The sequence below is a fragment of the Stegostoma tigrinum genome, chromosome 36 (genome assembly GCF_030684315.1).
Source record: "Stegostoma tigrinum isolate sSteTig4 chromosome 36, sSteTig4.hap1, whole genome shotgun sequence".
In the NCBI taxonomy this organism is placed as follows: Eukaryota; Metazoa; Chordata; class Chondrichthyes; order Orectolobiformes; family Stegostomatidae; genus Stegostoma; species Stegostoma tigrinum.
This window is the reverse complement of record NC_081389.1, coordinates 23846125-23866464: the sequence shown is the minus strand read 5'-3', so window position 1 is coordinate 23866464 and position 20340 is coordinate 23846125. Positions and strand designations below refer to the sequence as shown.

Genomic DNA, 20340 nt, shown 5'->3' with positions numbered 1-20340 from the left:
TTACTGAAGACATGTGCTCCAGAACTTGTCACTTCAGTACAGTTACAACAATTAGAAAATTTCCAAGCTAATGTCCTGTACACAAAATGCAGGACAAATTTAACCTGGCCAGTTACCGCCCCATAAGTTTACTCACAATCATCAGTATATTGATGGAAGGTGTCTTTAATAACGCGATCAAGCAGCACTTGCTCAGCAATGATACACTTCATAATGTTCAGTTTATGTTCCATCAGAGCCACTCAGCTCCTGACCTCATTGCAGCTTCGGTTCAAAAATGGGCAAAAGAACTGAATTCCATAGGTGAGGTGGGAGAGATGGCCCTCAACACCAAGATTGCATTCAACTCAGCGTGGCACCAAGGAGCCTGAACAAAACTGGAATCAATGCATATCCGAGGCAAATGCTCTAATGGTTGGAGTTCATACCTAGCACAATAGATTTTGTTGTTGGAGGTCAGTTATTTCAGTTACAGGAGCTCCTCAGGGTCGTGTCCTTGGCCCAAACATTTTCAGCACCAATTGCACTCTTCAGATACTGAAGCAGTCTATGTTCAAATGCAATAAATCTGGACAACATCTAGGCTTGAGCTGACAAGTGGCAATAACATTCGCACCACACAAATGCTAGGCAATGAACGTCTCCAGTAACAGACAATCTCATTATCACCCCTAAACATTCAATAGTGTTATCATCACTGAATCCCCCACTACCAGCATCTTGGGATTACCACTGATCAGAAACTCAACTGGACTCTTCACATAGATAGTGGCTACAACAGCAGATCAGAGGCTAGGCATTCTGAGGCGAGTAAATCACGACCTAACTCCCCAAAGCCTGCCCACCATCTACAAGGCACAAATCAGGAGTATGATGAAATATTCTCCACTTGTGTTGCACCACATCTAAAAAACGATACTCCCTCCACCATCATGCTGTTAATGAGCATTATCTCCAGTTTGCACTGCAGAAATTCACCAAAGATTCTTTAGACAACACCTTCGAACCCACAAAAACATCCATCTAGAAGGGCAAGGGCAGCAAGATACACAGGAATATCACCACCTGTAAATTCACCTGCAGGTTTCCCTCCAAGCCACTCACCATCCTGACTTGGAAATATATCATCAATCCTTCACTGTCACTGGGTAAAAATTCTGGAATTCTCTCCCAAAGGGCATTGTGGGTCAACCTACATATATAGGCTGCAGCAGTTTAAGAAGGCAGCTCATCACCACCTTCTGGGGGGGGTCAGAAGATTGGCTCAGTAGTTTGTACTGCTGTTTCACAGCAGTATGGGCATGGGTTCAACTACACCCTCAGGTCACTGGCTTTATGGCGTTTGCACATCCTCCCACTGTCCAAGAGTGCAGGTTAAGTGGAATGGCCGTGCTAAATGGCGCAATGGGCCAAATGCCCTACTTTCCCATTGTCGAGATTCTATGGTAAAGTTAGGAATGGGCAATAAATGCTGGCCAGACATCAATGCCCTTGTTGCTACAAGTAAAGAAAAAAAAAGTCTTCCCCAGTCATCCTTTTCAAGAATGCCAAAGCTTGCTATAAATCTCTCTCTCTCTCTCTGCACTGTCCCCCCTCCCCAACACATCGCCCCACCTCCATGGTCTCTTGAAATTCGTGCTGGGTGTCACCTAAGCATACTTCTTGATTTATCTCACTTTTGTGGTTATTATTTCAATATTTGTAGTCCTACATTACATGTCTTGGATTTACAGCCAAGTACTTCTCAAAAAAATAGGCTAGATATTGTAAACATCTCACCTTCCCAGTGTTACTCTCCAGAATCTTGTACTCCATCATAAACTCATCTAGAAACACCTTAAAGGTGTTGACCCACACTTTGACTGGAGATTCATTCCAATCACGTTGCTCCTGCCTCATCGTCTTTTCCAGAATCTGCTCAAATAGTGCATACAAATCTTTGTACCGAATGCTCTTCCCATTGTCCACCTGTGACAGAGGCATTACAAATGAACAAAAAATAGATATCAGCTACATCATGGTGCCCCATCCCTCCCTAATCTTTGGTGCTATATTTCAACTTGATATGTAGGATTTACTTTAAATTAAGAATAAATTGCTCCTTGCTGGAAAATAGATGATGATGATTTAACAGCAGCTTTAACAAGTCTCTTCTCCCCCAAATAAAAATCTATAGACGGGAATGAAGGCAATTCTACAGGATCAGAAAAAATATTCACCCTAGAACATCAAAAAGCAATAAACAGAGAAGTCCTTATTGTATAATTTACATCTTAAGACAAATGTTTTGTTACACTGTCCATTTGATGCCAAAATCTTCATTAATCTGAACCTACACTCACCGCTAAAGCTGCTGAATAAGAGTTGAAGATATTTAAACGGAACTCTTTAAGGGATTTCTTAAAAACAACATCCACAAATGTATCTTTCTTGCAGTCATCAGTGTCCAGGTCAGTGATCTGAAAAGGTAAAGCAAAATGATACTATTTCTTTAAATATGAATATAAAGCCTTGTTAACTTGCAGACGAAGAGTTTTTGTTAAAATAAAATTTGCCTATCAAGAATACTTGGGATACAAATGGAACCCTTTCAAAATCACTCAAGCATTGACATTCATGACTTATACAAATATAGTAGTTAATTGCTAAGTAAAGCTTTCTTCATTTTCCTCAAGCAACATGTTTCTTTACAAATCCCAGAAGGTACACTGCAAACCTTTTTTTATTTCTGCCAAACCTGCCTCTGTCTAGTTAGAATTATATTGTAATTGCCAAAGTACATTTAATGTAGGCCCTCCAATGTAGATAGGGAAAGATTTTTAAGAATTAGAATTAGAATCCCTACAGTGTGGAAACAGGCCCTTTGGCCAAACAAGACCACACCAAACCTCAGAACATCCCACTCAGATCCATTTCCCTTATAACCCACCTAAGCTACACCTCCCTGAGCACTATGGGCAATTTTGCATGGCCAATCCACCTATCCTACACATTTTTGGACTGTGGGAGGAAATCGGAGCACCCTGTGGAAATCCATGCAGACACAGGGAGAATGTGCCACACAGACAGTCGCCCGAGGCTGGAATTGAACACGGGTCCCTGGTGCTGTGAGGCAGCAGTGCTAACCGCTGTGCCACCGTGCCGCCCCAAATTCCACAAATTTATGCGGATGTGAATCTGAATCAAACTGTTTTTTAGCTTGTTATACCCACGCAGTTTCATTGAGAATCCATTTTACTGTCTGTCCATGAAAATCTGAGACTTCTTTATCGAGTTTCACACCTACCTTCTTCTGCAGGAATTCATTCATACACTTGAAGTCATTGGCACTGGTTATAATCTGTAATTCGTCGTGCTGGCACTGTATGGGCTCCAGGCCCACGTTGCTAATTTTCACACTCCTCCTTCGCTTTACCTTAGGTGATGGCTCTTTATTCTCCTTAAACTCTTTCCCTCGTTCTAGCCCTAAATCAGGACTCCTGGGAGGTGTCAGATTATGAGGTATGTGTTCCTGACCTGAAGAAGAACCAAAAAATCAAGATCAACATCAAATGAATCTTTGGACAGAAAAGTCAAACAACTCTTCAAGACATTGAATTACAGCATTTATGGAAATCTAATATCCTGAGGTTGCTCCCTATTTTGGGAAGTAGGTCCATGCCTGAAACTCTAAGCACAGTGACCTCTCAAACTCAATCACTTATTCAAGTGGAAACCAAGCACTTCTCCACTGGAAAAGGAAAGGGAAAATCTACAAGTTTATTAAATAGTTCAAGTTTAACAGAGTCCTTTCATCTGCCACATCCTCGTGAGGGCACCCAGCTTCCTAAAGGTATTCCGAAGCTTTCTTTATGCGGGACAAAAAGAAACCCAGTTGCGGCTTTATTTTAGTATTTAGTTTTATGGACCAGACCAAACCCCTTCAAAACATGCCAATGAGATAGCCTGGAGCCTAACATTTTCCTATTTTAAAGGCAAGTGCCAGGAATTGTGCTCATGATGCAATTCAATTGGTCAAACTATCAGGCTTGAAGTAAAAGACACTTTATTCATAAACTACAGTTGAAACACAGACAAAATAAAAATAAAATTGGCTCACCTGTAACTATCAAAATACTTAAAATAATCAACTACTCCTTAACTGTTCCAATATAGTTACATCCTATAAACACAACTTGGCATAGATAAATTCAGTAAGATAGATGCGTCACATGCAATTCTAACAGCAGGAAGATAACCCCAGCTTTTAGTTGTAACAGAGCTTCTACATCCAGTTTTCAGATCTCTGCAACTGCTAGTGAAAGCTAAACTAAAAATCTTGATTCTGTCGGAGCTTGACCCCACCCATTCAGGTTGTTTCTGTTGTTCCATCTATAAAAAAAAACCCTTCGCATTACAATTATTTCCATCCTGGGCCTCCTCCGGTGTCACAATGACACCACTCACAAACTGGAGGAGAAGCATCTCATATCCCACATCGGTGGTCTACAGCTCAATGGCCTAAATGTCGATTTTACCAGTTTCAAGATCTCACCACACCCCACACCCCACCCCCCCCCCCCCCCCCCCCCCGGGCTCACCACATGTCCAACCCACCCTCTCATCCCTGCCACTTTGACCAGACACAACCTGTCCGTCTTCTCTCCCACCTATCTGCTCCTCCCACCTCACTGACCGATCCCCACCACATTAGACATGCACTCACCATTCCACCTACCTTCCCCAGCCTCAACCCTCCTCTCTTTATTTATTTCTGAGCTCCCCTCCCCTATCCCATTTCTGAAGAAAGGTCCTGACCCAAAACATCAGTTTTCCTGTCCCTTTGATGTTGCCTGGCCTGTTGTGTTCCTCCAGCTCCACACTGTGTTATCTCTGACTTCAGCATCTGCAGTTCTTACTACCCTAAGGCTTTACAAGCTGTTTATTCTATTGGCTTTGAGCAGACTGCTTGTCACCTCTATCTCAAAGTTTCTTCATAAAAAAAAATTAGGACAAAATATTCATGTTAAAGCCATAGTATTGTTACACCTCCCCCCCTTAAAGAAATAAGCCATCTATGTACAAAGACAGCTGCATTTTTAAAATTTTTGGTCTTACACTATTAGTACACTATAATACATAACATTGTTTGCATGCTTAGAGTCATTCACTACTACAGTCCATTTCAGTTGTTTTCTTTTGCCTGCCATCGAATGCCTCCATCTTCCTTTAAAGTCACGATGATATGTTGGCATTTACATTCTTGCATCCTGCCAAGTGTATAGCTTTCAAATTAAATGGCTGCAATAAGTAGCTCTGTCTAAACAGTCTGGTATTTTCATCCCTGAATTTTTCCAAAAACTTTAATGGGTTATGATCAGCATATACAAATGTCTCAGTCACATTACTGGCAATATAAATGGTGAAATGTTGCAACACCAAGCTCAAGGTCTCTTACTTGATTGTGGACTATTTTAGTTGACAATTATTCAACTTCCTCGAAAAATATTTAATAGGTCTTTCTATCTTCTCGTGGTCTTCTTGCAAGAGTGCAGCACCAACGCCCACATCGCTTGCATCAATAGACATTTTTAATGATTTTGCGAATTAAGTGTGGCTAACACTGGGGCAGTGCTTAACATAGCTTTCAGCCTGTCAAATGCCTTCTGACATTTCACCATCTACTGAAATGTTCCGCACTTCTTCAACAAGTCAGTCAGTGGAACAATTACACTGCTAAAATCCAGTATGAACTTCCAATAAAAACCACTCAATCCCAGGCATTGTAGTACTTCCCTCTTCATCGAAAGTGTGGAAAACTTGTTGATACCTTCATTTTCACATCTCTGGCAGCCATTTGTCCGTGTTCAATAACATGCCCCAGGAACATGCCATGGGCTTTTGCAAACCCACTCTTAGCTAGGTTTATCACTAAACCCACCTCCTGAAGTCAGTCAAACAATTTCAATAAATGCTTCAATTTTTTCTTCCATGTGTGACTCAGAATCACCAGATCGTCCATGTACACCACACAAAGGGGTAATCCCAAAATGACTTGATTGGTTAGTCTCCGAAATTTGGCTGGTGCATTTTTCATACCAAATTGCATGGCTCTAAACTGGTGTCAAGAAAGCCGAAATTTTGCTTGTTCTTTCAGAAAAAAGGTGTCTGCTAGTATCCTCTAAGTCCAGCTTTGAAATATAAGTTGCTTGTCTAAACTTCCGAGTACATCTTCTAAATGTGAAATAGGTTATGAATCAGACTTTGTAACTGCATTGACTTTGTGATAGTCCACACAGTCATTTGGGTACCATCTGGTTTTGGAGCCAGTGGTAAGCTCCAGTTGCCACAACTCACTTAGATTATATTGTCTTTGAGCACGCATTCAATTTTTTTTTGAATGTATGCCAACTTTACAAGGTTAAGTCTATAAGGATGTTGCTTAATTGGAATAGTATTTCCTTTATCTACATCATACATAATCAGATTAGTACTTTCCAGCTTATTCCTACATCCATCTTCCCAGTTTTTCTCCTAAACCACAAACACTGTCAATTCATGTGGCGTACTTTATCACAGTGAAAACACCTGAGTTATTGTTTTTTAACTTCCTTTTCCCCCTCATGGGCATCTTTTTTATCCTGTGACAAACTATCTTTACTATCTTCGATGAGATCTCCTTTCCCATTACCCTCACAGATTGAAGCTGATATTTGAAGCCAAACTTTGATTTTCGAACCAACTCAGTCATTTGCCATGTCTGCTGCTAATCTTGCAGTTTTAACTCTCTGCTGTTCCATGCGTTCTCACTACTTCAGGAAGAACTCCTCTAAAATAATCAACGTAGAGCTTCAACAACAGAGTTAATGTTTAGTGTCTGGTGACCATTCCTCAGAAGTTCTGTTCTGAGGAAGGATCACCAGACCCGAAATGTTAATTCTGTTTTCTCTTTCATAGATGCTGCCAGACCTGCTGAGCTTTTCCAGCAACTTTGTTTTTGTTCCTCACTAACTATCTCCCAACTTGTAGGGGAGAGCAGCTGCTAACCCACGCTGTGATGCATCCAGGCAGGATGCTTTCTATGGTGTATCTATAAAAATTGGTTAGAGTCCTTGTGGCCATGCCAAATTTCGTTAGCCCCCTGAGGAAGCAGAGGTGTTGCTTTGTTTTTTTGACTATTGCGTCAATGTGGGTAGACCAGGACAGATTGGTCATCACTTGATGCTCTTGACCCTCTCTACCTCAGAACCACTAATACAGACGGAGGCGGTGCCCTCCACTCCACTTCCTGAAGTCAGTAACCACCTCCTTTGTTTTCTGATGTTGATGGAGGGATTGTCATCATTACGCCATGCTGCTAAACATTCAATCTCTTTCCTGTATTCTGTCTCTTTTTTGCTTCAGGTCTAACCAACAACAGTGATCTCGTCAGCGAACTTGTAAATGGAGTTGGGCAGAACTTGGCTCACTGTGGTGAGTGTACAAGCAGCCATTGAGGCTGCTTGTAGTGTTCTAACTTTTAAAAAACCTGAGGCTTCTCAAGCTGTTTACTGGCTATGAGCACACTGCTTACCACCTCTGTCTCAACCTCGACATTGAAAAAAAAACAGAACAAAATACACTTCTTCAAGCTATAGTATTGTCATATTAGCATATTCGGCCATTGACATTTAGGAAGGAGACTGCAACTAATCTTTCAATTTTTTCCAATCACTCTCATGTCTCATTTTAGTTTGTCATACCATACAGGCCCACTGACAGATTTGCAACCCATTTTGTTTTAAACTTTTGATATCTAACTTGGAATGCCATGTAGATTGGTATTTCAGTCCAATCAGGCACATTAATTATATCAGTTTACACATACATTCATACATGTATTGAGCTCCATTTCAAATTCACTGCTTACTGAACACACTGCTCAAGCCAATCAGTTATATCCAGAAAGTAACAAGCTTGAACACACAAAATCACTCAAATTGCCTAGCCCTTGTGTCAGTTTTCAGGTTTCTAGTTTGGTATAAATTCTCTAAGAACACAAATTCTCAGAAGAAAGAACTGCATTTCTGAACATTTCATTAATACTGTAACTCATTTATCACAGTACCTGGCTGATCTGAGGTCTCCTAATTAATTCATTTCTAGGTTCAATAATCTCCTGGTGTATTTCAAGACAGAACGTGTATATTCTGACATAAAGCAGACAGAGTGAAATTGCATTTGTCTAATCTCATACACAAATGAGCACGTTTGAAATCTGATTTATACGCTGCTCACATTCATTATACAAATGGTCTCCCTGACATCACAACTTTTATTTTTGGCTCTTATTTCCAACCTTCATATCTTTTCAAATTAACCACCCACCATTTGTGGGATGTGGGCATCACCCAATAGCCAGCATTTATTGCCCATGCATAGTTTCCCTTGAGGTGGCGGTGGTGAGCTGTCTTCTTGATCTGCAACAATCCACCTGCTGCGGTTGACCCACAATGCCATTAGGGAGGGAATTCCGGGATTTTGACCAAGCAAAAATGAAGGAATCAATATACTTTCAAGTCAGGATGGTGAGTGACTTGGAGAGAAACTTGAAGGTGATGTTCCCATGTACCTGCTGCACTTGTCCTTCTAGATGGAAGTGGTTGAGAGTTTAGACGGAGCTGTCTCAGGAATCTTGAAGTTGTGCAATGCACCTTGAAGATGGTACACACTGCTGCTACTGAGCTTCGGTAGTGGAGGCAGTGAGTGTTTGTGGGTGTGGTGCCAATCAAGGTGGTTGCTTTGGTCCGGATGGCGTCATGCTTTTTGAGTGCTGTTGGAGTTGCACCCATCTAGGCAAGTGGGGAGCATTCCATCACTCTCCTGACTTGGGCCTTGGAGATGTTGGACAAGCTCTGGGATGTCAGGAGATGAGTCACTCGTCGCAGTATTCCTGGTCTCTCACTTGCTCTTGCATACACTGTACTTAGGTGGGGAGTCCAGTTGGATTTCTAGTCAATGGTAACCCCCAGGATGTGTATAATGGGGTATTCAATAACACCACTGAATGTCAAAGGACAGTAGTTAGCTTTGATGAAATAGTAAAGGAAAAATGGCAGGTAGAGGATCAGGCAAAGGTGTTTAGTTCTGAAAGGTTAGTGGATTTACAATGAAAAGTTAAGACGATAAAGGGCTTAAATTATGAAACCTACTCAGAAAAGGAATTAAAGTGTATTCCAGAATGTTATTACCTTAAGGATAAAATCTTAGGTGGAAATGGAGAGCATGGCATATTAGTGCAGAGGAAAAGTGGGCACAAATTCACCAGATTGCGTTGCCGGTAGCATACAGACAGGAAGTATAACAGGTAGCTCACGAATTATCTGTAGGAGGCCATCTAGGATCGAAGAAGACTCAGGCTAAGATAGAGAAGCGTTTCTATTGGTGGATTACATAAAGATGCAGTTGAATTTTGTCATACCTGTTATACGTGTAAGATGGTAAGAAAGCTACAGGCAGCAATAAAGCTAGTGGGGATAGCAAGAACTGCAGATGCTGGAGTCGAAGACAACACAGTGTGGAGCTGGAGGAACATAGCAGGCCAGACAGCATCAGAGGGACAGGTAAGTTGACATCTCAGGTCAGGACTCTTCTTCAGAAATTAAAACTAGTGTCTTTGATGCCATTTCCCACACTTAAAGAACCTTTTAACGTGTGTTATGAGTGATTTGTAGGTCCTCTCCCTAAAACTGAAAGTGGGAACCAGTACTTGGTAACCATAATGGATGTGTCAACCAGATTTCCGGAGGCAATTCCATTACAGAATGTCAAGCCAAAAAGGTTGTGGAGGAGTTGCTTGCTTTCTTTACCTTTTGTGGAGATTCAGTCAGACCAAGGGTCCGATTTTATTGCCAAATTATCTGAGGTTGTCATAGATAGTTTCAGCATCCAACACTTTAATTCAAATGAATACTATTCTGAATCCCAGGGACCACTGGAAAGGTGGCATCAGACTCTAAAGACTACGCTGACCATTTATTGTTAGGATTACCCAAATGATTGGAATAAAGGTATCCCATTTACATTATTTGCTACTAGACATGGTCTAAATCAATCAACTCAGTTTACTCCATTTGAATTGATATTCAGACATGAAGTAAGAGGGCGTTTAAAATTAAGTAAGTAAAAGTAAATATCCAAAGTCAGAGATTGCACAGTTGTATTATGTATCCGAGGTGCAAAAGATTAAACAGGGTAGGCGGATTAGCTAGACAACATTTGAAGGTGACACGGCACCTAATGAAGAAGCAAAAGAAATCTAAAATTTGTACGTTTGCCCATGGAGATAATGTACTACTGCTATTACCAGTGGTAGGAGATCCCTTCAAACCAAGGTTTTAGTGGTCCCTACCAGATTGAGAAGAAGTTATGTCAGGTGAATTATCTGGTAATGATCCCAGTAGGAAAAAATATTATCAGGTATGTCATGTGAACATGCTAAAACATTACTATGACAGGGAAAGGGAACTGGAGAAAGAGGATTTAGTTACTGCCACTCAGAGTGAGCAATCAAATGCAAATGATTTGGATTTTGATATGCCTCAGGATAAATTGAATAGTGCGGAAGCTCTTAAAGAATAGGACAGGATAGTGAGTGGTCTGTCCCAGGAACAGAGAAGTGAATTAAAAGACTTGTTGCAGCTCTATGAGGACATACGTAAAAATAGAATGGGGAGGAGTAAAACCATTGTACATGAGTTTGACATAGGGAATGCTCTTCCAATAAAACATCACCACTACAGGGTTAATTCTCTCAAAACAGCACAGGTTCAGAAGAAAGTGGAAGAGATGCTCCAAGAAGACATCATAGAGTCGAGTCAAAGTGAGTAGAGTTCACCGATCATATTGGCTCCAAACTTGATGGTACTCAACAAAATTCTTTGTAAATTATCAGAAGGTCGATGCTGTGACCAAATCAGATTCATATCTAATTCCGAGGCTGGAAGACCTTGTGGAAAAAAACAGGACATCACAAAATTGGACTTAGTTCGCAGTTACTGTCAAGTACCTTTGTCGGAGACAGCTAAAGAAGCTTCTGCTTTTGAATCCCAAATGGGCTACATCAATTTAAAGTAATGCCCTTTGGAATGAAAAATGTCTCAGGTATTTTTCAAAGACTTATGAACAGAGTTGTGGCAGGATTGAGTGATTGTGCTGTCTACATAGATGACTTAGTGATCTTTAGCCCTTCGTGGAAAGATCACATGGAACACTTGGCAGAGTTCTTTGAGAGACTATGGAAAGTAAAGTTGGTCATAAGCTTGGCGAAAACAGAATTCACAAAGGCGGAAGTGATATTCTTATGGCATAACATTGGCCAAGGACAGATGATACCAAGAAACTTGAAGACAAAGGCCATTGAGAAATTTCTAAGAGCATCCTCAAAGGGGGAAGTGATAAGATTTTTAGGATTGACCAGATGCTACATGAAATGTACCAAATTTTAGAACCATGGTGGCACCCCGCTGACGGATTTGTTAAAAAAGAACATTAGGTTTTGGTGGACACAACAATGTCAGAAGGTATTTGAGAATTTAAAGGCTGTGTTAACCACTGCACCCATTTTAGCCACCCCAAATTTCTTGAAACTCTTTAAAGTCACCACTGACACAAGCAATGTAGGGGTTGGAACTATGTTGTTACACGCGGATGACTGTGAAACTGAAAGGCCAATCAGTTATTTTTCAAAAAAAACTTAATATCCACCAGAAAACATATTCAACCACTAAAAAAAAGTTGAGGTTGTAATGACTGTACAACATTTTAATATTTATGTCGCAAACAATGCACCAGAGACGGCTGTGTATACTGACTACACTCCTTTGAAATATTTGGAAAGATTTAAGGACAAGAACACCAGATTATTTCATTGGTGTTTTCTGTTACAAGCATTTAATTTACAGACTGTACATGTTACGGGGCATGAAAACGTTGTTGTTTCTGTTACAAGCATTTAATTTACAGACTGTACATGTTGCAGGTCATGAAAATGTTTAAAAGAAAGATGTGTATATAAGATAGAAACTCCAGATATATCTATGCAGAATTAGCAGGAAACATGTAACTCTAAATTAATGAACTATAGATCTAATGATATAATGGCATTAAGGTTCAGAAAAAAACATGAAGTCATTTTTTTGTAATGATTTTTTTAAGGTGGGAGATGTTGCGAAGTTAGGTAGAGTACTTGTGAACTGGAAGGCAGGCTGTTAGAATTTGGTGTTTGTAAAATATTGATGTTTATAAATTGATAGGGGGAAGCAGTGTGTGATTCCTTTAAAAGGTGGCATGCTTTCCTAGGTTTGGAGATTTGAAAAAATATTTGTCGGCAGTTTGTGGGTTTGCAGGTGCACATTGTAACATTTGTATCAAAAGGCTGGACAGTTAACAGGCCAAGCCACAGTTTTATTATCAACACAAGTTTTCATTTAGCCAATTAATTTAAACCAGGCACTTTGATACTAAAAAACAATTAAATTTAAGTCCGATGATTTTGACATTAGACCAATCCTATTGTAAGAAATTGATATATCAGCAAGGGTATAAAAGACGGGGACAGTTGCAAAATCAGTACAGAGCAAACTACCATCTACTAAGAGATCAGCTCTCTCAGCTCTTAGAAAAAGCATCAGATAAATAAAGAAACCGCAGCATTCTTAGCTAATGTTCTTGACAGAAGAATTCAACGGCGGTATTCCTGACAAAAGATCAATGAAGAAAACAGAACATTCCCGAAGATGTAACCTGGCTTTTTTCAAGAGACGATATTCTAATTTTTTAAAAATATATTTTGGTCTGTATAAGTGGGACTTTTATTTATTGGAACAGCATACTAGTAGAATTTTTTTTTGGGAACAGTTAGTAGTTGGGGGGAATTGCTTGATTTGTTAATAGTTCAGTTAATTTGTTCACTGTTACAGTTATATAAATAAATTGTTACTTGTTGATTATAGAGTGGGTGTCAGGTGTGTATTTCATTCAGCTACTCCTTTACAACAGGTTGGGAGTAAGGGGTAAGTTTTTTTTTTACACTTCTTTTAACAGGGTGAGGTGCGCCTCTCTGGGTGTTTCAGTTTTAGTTATTTCAAGGGGGATGGTCGACCTCAGCTTTATAACAGGTATCAGGGCTCATAGCCTTTGTATTTTCGTGTCTCCAACCATTACTTGATCTCATGCGAAGTGAATCAAATTGGCTGACGACCGGTATCTGTGATGCTGGGGAGCACTGAAGGAGGCTAAGATGAATGATCCACTCAGCACTTCTGGCTGAAGATTACTGTGAAAGCTTCAGCCTTATCTTTTGCACTGATGTGCTGGGTTCTTCCATCATTGAGGATGAGACATTTGTGCAGGTGCCTCCTCCATTGAGTTGTTTAAGTGTCCACCACCATTCATGACCGGATGTGGCTGGACTGCAGAGCTTGGATCTGATCCATTGCTTGTGGGTTCACTTAGCTCTGCATATCACTTGGCTGCTGATTTTGCTTGGCATGCAAGTACGTCTGTTTGGTAGCCTCACCAGGTTGATAACTCATCTTTTGGGTTAGTCTGGTGTTCTTTTGGCATGCCCTCCTACATTCTTCACTGAACCAGGACTGATCCCCTAGCTTGATGGTAATTGTTGAGTGGGGGATATGGTGGACTAAGAGATTACATATTGTGCTGGAGTACAATTCTGCTACTAATGATAGCTCGCAGACCCTCAAAAATGCCTAGTCTTGAGTTGCTAGATCTGTTCAAAGTCTGTCCCATTTAGCACGGCGATAAGGCTACACATGATACAGGTTATTTTCAACGTGCAAGCAAGACTACATCTCCACAAGGCCTATGCAGTGGTTGCTCTTACCAATACTGTCACGGACAGATGTATCTGGAGCTGGCAGATTGTTAAAGATGAGGTCAAGTATGCTTTTAGCTCCTGTTGGTTCTCTTAGCACTGGCCACAGATTCAGTCTGGCAGCAATGTCCTTTTAGGACCTGACCAGCTCGAACAGCAGGAGTGCTGTCGAGCCACTCATGGTGCTAGACAGCAAAACACCCTGCCCAGAGTACATTTTGTAACCTTGCCATCCTCATCGATTCCTTTAAGTGTTGTTCAACATGGAGGAGTACCGCTTCATCAGCTGAGGGAGGACTGTAAGTGATAGTCAGCAAACTGTTTCCTTGTCCAGATTTAACCTGAAGCCAATCGACTTCATGAGGTCCACAGTCAACGGTGAGGACTCCCAGGGCAACTCCCTCCCTCCATACCTCTGTTGTGTTTGTCCTGCCGGTGGGATAGGACTTATCCAAGGGTGGAGATGGTGGTGTCCGGGATGTTTCACATAAGGAATGATTCTGAGTGTACTAGTCTATGAGGCAGGTCTACCAATTTTGGCACTAGCCCCCCTGATGTTAGTAAGGAGGATTTTGCAGGGTCGACAGGGCTGTTTCTGCTGTTGTCTTTTCCAATGCCAGATGATCTGCCCAGTTTAATTTCTTTGAGACTTTGTCGTAATTGGTACAATTGAATGACTTGCTGGAACATTTTAGAGGGCAGTTGAGTGAACCACATTGCTGTGGGTCTGGAGTAACATGTAGGCCAGACTAGGTGAAAATGCTAGATTTCCTTCCTTAAAGGACATTAATGAAACAGATAGGCTTTTCTGACAAATGACAATGAAATTTGGTTCTTCCAGCTCTTCCCTTCCTGCATGCATTTACTCTGGAGCATATTACAGAATTAACATCTATGAGCAGATTATTCTCTGCATTCAAATCAGGATCATCCAAATTCTGTCTTGACATTAGTCAAGATTTTATTAAGGTTATGGTGCCTGAAAGCAGTGCCAGTGAAAACAGGGGAATTCAAACTGAAACTGCATGATGCTATTTTTCACGTCTTTCACTTTGAAATATGCTGTGTTTCCACCAATGATGCTTCAATTATGATGGGAAAAAAAATTAAATGGATTTGTCACCGTACTGGATAGGAGCAATTTAAAACATATTGCATATAATTTGAATAAAGTAGTCATAAAGTGGAGAGTTCAACCCCCATTACTCAGAGGCAATCCAGGTAAAAGGCCAATGTAAAACACAGGCTGTCAGTATTCAGGTGTCAAAACCCAAATGACCTGGTACTTTTTGTGCTTCTGTTTCTGATTCGTTAGTTGTTGATTTTGAACTTTATGATTCTGAGAAGATTATGAAGGACCATTTTTAAGCACTTCTGCATCTTGTAGATGACTATTCTTGTTCTTGTTTAGGGTTTATCACTGCAGCCTGAGAAATCTCACATCAAGATTAAATGCAGACTTCAAACGTGGAAGATAATTTCATAGTATGAGCATGTGCAGCTGGAGATAGCAAAAGCTACAATACTGTGATCTTGGCTGATACTCTGCAGTATTGGGAAACGTCTTTTAAGTGAGATGTTAAACACCTGTTTAGTCTAATGATTCAGTTGGATATGTAGCTCTTTTCATATTACTTGATTAAGAGCAGTGGTTTAAGTTCATATCCTGACCAATATTGTTTCCAACAGCACAGATTTCATGATATTTATCTCATCCCTTCTTGTTAGATCTCACAATACACAAGTAGCTTCAACAGTGACCACAAGCCAAATTAATCCACATACGTGAAGGACTTTGAAAGGTTTCTGAAAGACAAAACAACCCATTTGGTGAACTTCTAAAAATACCGGTTTGAACTTAAGGTAATTCTTCCTTATTTACCTTTAAATGTACTGTCCCTTCCTTCTGTCAGTGACAGATTGAGTGCAGCCTCACTGGGTCTGAGCTCTCCTCTCCATAGTGGCCCCTGTGCATCCTGATCTACGCTGAGCTCCTGCAGCTCTGCCTGAGTAGCTAGCTTCTCTCGAGACAGCTTCTTTTCTCCTTGTTTTCTGTTTCCCCAGAATCTCATGCGACCCTTCAAAGCAGCTCTATGGCCAGAAAACAAATGTTAGTCAACATGCTCAGTCAAACATGGGTCATGCAGCTATGGACATAAATTGTGAATAGGAATTATTTATTCTTGTTCAGGATCTCCATCATCTCCAGTGTTGTATTAGATAATGGTCTGAAAGAGTTAACATTTGAACTGACATCCACACAGTCTGATGATTTCACAACCTCATCAAAGTGAATCGGTTCAGATCTGGTAGTCTCCGGATGGAGTTATATGTGTATTGTCTACAATTTATAAGTGATAGTTGATATACCTAAGTATTAAGGTAACTTGTATCTTGTTAATGTTATGTAATACACTACATCACATTATCCAAGGCAAGCGTCTCTTCTGCAAAGACTTTTTCATGGCTCATCTTCCACCACAGATGACTAAATGGCTATTTAGACAAGCACTGGAAGGAGGCTTGGTGGCAGGACTTAGCGTCACCAGAAGCCACCAATGGTTGGTACCCAGGCAACAGAATATAACATGATGCCATCATAGACATCGCATTACGTTAATAACACCCACTATGTTTACTTTTGCATACAAGGTATTGCTTGAAAAAGCAGGTTATGTTTGAAATTCAAAGATAGGAAACCCTCTAGTGAGTGGTCAACTACAATAAAAATGCAATGTGCATCAATCAACCTCAGTGGCTTGTCTAAGTATCCTTATATTCACTAATGCAAGTGATGGAGATTCAAGGATCTCTGTCCAATAGCTGCATTATCACATCAAGATCATCAGTATCAATGAAATAAATGGGGAGCTTATCTTCATTCACAAATGAACAATGGGCATTGTGGCACAGTGGTAATGACCTTACCTCTGGGCCAGAAGATTCAGGTTGTCGCCTCATCTGCCCCGGAGGTGTATCCTAACATATCTGGACAATTTGATTAAAAATATCTACAACTGATCAATTCAGATCCTAAACTAAATAAGAGTATCATGCATGGCTGACAGCTGGTTGAAAATGAGGAGAGACAGTGAGGTGTAAAACTCATTCTCCAGAGAAACAGAAGAAAATCAGAGACATGAAGGAATGTTATGCTTTGATGAGAAGTTCAGGGTTTCTTTGCATCACAACACAATAACCATTATGCAGTTAAAATTATGTTGCAGAAAGTTTCAATTTTTAAAAATTAAAGTAAAATGAACCCCAACATATGGTTTCCTGACATTGCTGTCACAGCCATGGGTTTGTAACAAACCAATTACTGTATCTGCAGTCTGAATATAAATTAATACACATGATCTATCCATCACTTTTATAAAAACATGCACTTGATGTCAATGTTTGTGAGGTATCATGAAATGCAGATGAGGGGTAATTCGGTGTGTGTACTGAAAACAGCAGGGTTTCCAAATTTGGTTTATATTAATATTCATACTAAAATGATATTGGAAAAAACAAATCAATCAATCTCCACAATATTTTAAAAGTACTTTTTTGTTTCAAATTTTCTTCCCTTGACTACTAAAGACGCAGTGTGGTACATTGAACATCAGCAACTCCAAAAGTTCTAGGTTGTTACCTTTCTGAACTGAACCTAGACAGGAAGTGACTGTCGATTGAAATTGATCAGTCAATTGAAATCATATCAGCACCCAGCATGCAAGAATAAACACTTTGTACCACATGTGACCAGACAGTCATAAGCCATGACAACTGTTGCTAATTATTCTGGTCTTCAGCCCACCCATAACGTTGATTACGGCTGTAGCACAGATTTATTATTAAGTCTCATCTCTTGTTACCTGCCATCTGGGACATTACTCTCTTGAACAGGGTCCAATCTGCCCAACTCATCTTGAGACTGTGCCTTATGCAGTTTCTTCTGGTCTTCATTTCGTGTAGACTGCATCTGCAAGACAGTTTAAGCACTGTGAACCCATGCTTATCTGTTGAGCTGACAAAGTAATGTATAAAATCTGTTTATGGAGAAGACAACAAACATTTTGTAAACTAACTGGTTAACTGCATGAACAGTGAATAAAACCAGGGCAAAATGATGTTCAATTGCACTGCTGTTACAATAATATAGGACATGTCTAGCTTTGCTCATAACCCTTACAGAATTTGGGGAGGGCTGAATTCGGGGAATCGATGGCCTCGTGGTAATATCATTAGACTTTTAAGCCAGAAACTCAGCTGGTTCTGGGGACCCAGTTCAAATCCCACCAGTAAAGAGGAGAGTCTGGAATGAAGAATCTCCTGATATTGATTGTCAGAAAATCCATCTGGCTCACTAATGTCCTTTGGGAAAGGCAATTTGCCATCCCCACCTGGTCTGCCCTACATGCAGCTCCAGAGCCACAGTAATATGGTTGACTCTCAACTGCCTGAAACGGGCTAACAAGGCACTCAGTTGTATCAATTGCTACAAAGTCTCAACAAAGAAATGAAACAGATGGACCATCTGTTATCAACCTGGGCATTGGAAACGACAACGGCAAAAACAGCCCTATTGACCCTGCAAAGTCCTCCTTACTAATTTATAGGGGCTAGGGTCAAAATTGGGACAGCTGTCCCACAGATTAGTCAAAGCAACAGCCTGATACAGTCACACTCACAGAATCATACCTTACAGACAATGCTCTAAACATCACCATCACCATTCCTCAATATGTCCAATCCCACTGGCAGGACAGAACCAGTAGTGGAATACAACTGGGAGGGAGTTGTCTTGGAAGTCCTCAAAATTGACTCAGGACACCATGACGTCTCATGGCATCTGGCTAAATGTGGGCAAGGAAACCTCCTGATCACCATGTGCTGTCTTGTCTCATCTGGTAAATCAGTCCTCCTCCACATCGAACAACACTTGAAGGAAACAGTGAGTGTGGCAAGGGTGACAAGGATGCAAAATACACTCTGGTTGGGGAATTTCACTATCCACCACCGAGTGTGTCTAGGCAGCACTACTCAACTAACTGGTCGGGTCCCAAAGCACATGGTTGCTAAACTGGGTCTGTGGCATGTGGTGAGGCAACCAAGAAAACATACTTGACCTTGTCTTCACCGTGGCGCTATCACAATGAGATTGTAGACATGCTTGCCAAGCCAGTGGGTTTGGCTGCAAATGTTTCATCATCCTGCGAGGTAACATCGTCAGTGCGCCTTTGGTGAAGTGTCAGAGTTCTGTCCTGCTTGTTATTTATATGTCTCAGTATACCAACCACTCCAAGCCAGACAGAATATTTTCTTTTGGCACATAGCAAGATGGTTGTGGTTGTTGGAGGTCAGTCATCTCAGGACACCCCTGCATGAGTTCCTAAGGGTGGGGTTCTAGGCCCAAGCATCTTCAACTGCTTTATCAATAGCCCTCCCTCTATCATAAGATCGGAAGTGGGTACATTCACCAATGATTGCACAATGTTCAGCACCACTGGATTAGAATGTAAGATGGACTGACAAGTGGCATGTACCATTCCATGCCATACAAATGCCAGACAATGACCATTTCTTTTAAGAGACAATCTAACCAGTGCCCGATGCCATTTACTGAATCCCTCAGTATCCAAACCCTGAGAGTTACTGTTCACTAGAAACTCAACTGTGCTTGCTATAAAAATACAGGAACAAGAGCAAAGTTGCTGAAAAGCTCAGCAGTCTGGCAGCATCTGTAAAGGAAAAGAACAGAGTTAATGTTTCAGGTCTGGTGACCATTCCTCAGAGCTGGATAAATAAATTGTGGCTAGAAGAACAGGTCAGAGGCTAGGTATATTGCATCTCCTGATTCCCTAAAACCAGTCCATCAAATACAAGGCACAAGTCAGGAGTGTTTTGAAATAGTCCCCATTTGTCTGGATGAGTGCAACTCCAACAACATTCAAGAAGCTTGACACCATCCAAGACAAAGCAGCCCACCAGAATGGCACCACACCCACATGCATCCATTCCCTCCATCACCAACACGCAATGGCAGTAGTGTGTATGATCTACAAAATGCACTGCAGAAATTCACCAAACATCCTTAGGCACCATCTTTCAAGCTCATAACCACTTCCATCCAGAAGGACAGGGCAGCAGATGCATGGGAACATCACCACCTGCAAGTTTCCCTCAAGCTACTCACCACCCTAAACTGGGAATAAATCCCGGTCCTCAAAGTTGCACAGTCAAATTCCTTCCTCAGAGACATTGTGGGCCTACCTACAGCATGTGTGTTGCAGCAGTTCAAGTAGGCAGCTCATTGCCACCTTTGCAAAGGCAGCTAGAGATGGGCCATAAATGCTGGCTGGCCACAACATCATGAGTCTATAAAAGAATTCTATGTTCAGTTGCATTGCTCATATTACCGATAAAGTAATTGGATTATAATTCAGAAAGAATTAATCTATCAAAGAAAGCTACTATTAACTACTCAGAGATAGTAG

At 40.9% G+C, this 20340-nt stretch overlaps 1 protein-coding gene across 8 annotated transcripts in view; it reads right to left on the bottom strand.

Moving 5' to 3' along the window:
- Nucleotides 1-20340, bottom strand: part of myo9aa (myosin IXAa) — a 318790-nt gene that overhangs the window by 32047 nt on the left and 266403 nt on the right. For all 8 annotated transcript variants that reach the window (XM_059640175.1, XM_059640177.1, XM_059640182.1 and 5 more), the window contains 5 exons: nucleotides 17719-17825; nucleotides 15738-15946; nucleotides 3287-3516; nucleotides 2343-2459; nucleotides 1780-1968 (listed from right to left, as the gene is read on the bottom strand). In XM_059640175.1, coding sequence (XP_059496158.1) covers nucleotides 1780-1968; nucleotides 2343-2459; nucleotides 3287-3516; nucleotides 15738-15946; nucleotides 17719-17825 — 852 coding nt within the window. The remainder of the gene's footprint in view (nucleotides 1-1779; nucleotides 1969-2342; nucleotides 2460-3286; nucleotides 3517-15737; nucleotides 15947-17718; nucleotides 17826-20340) is intronic.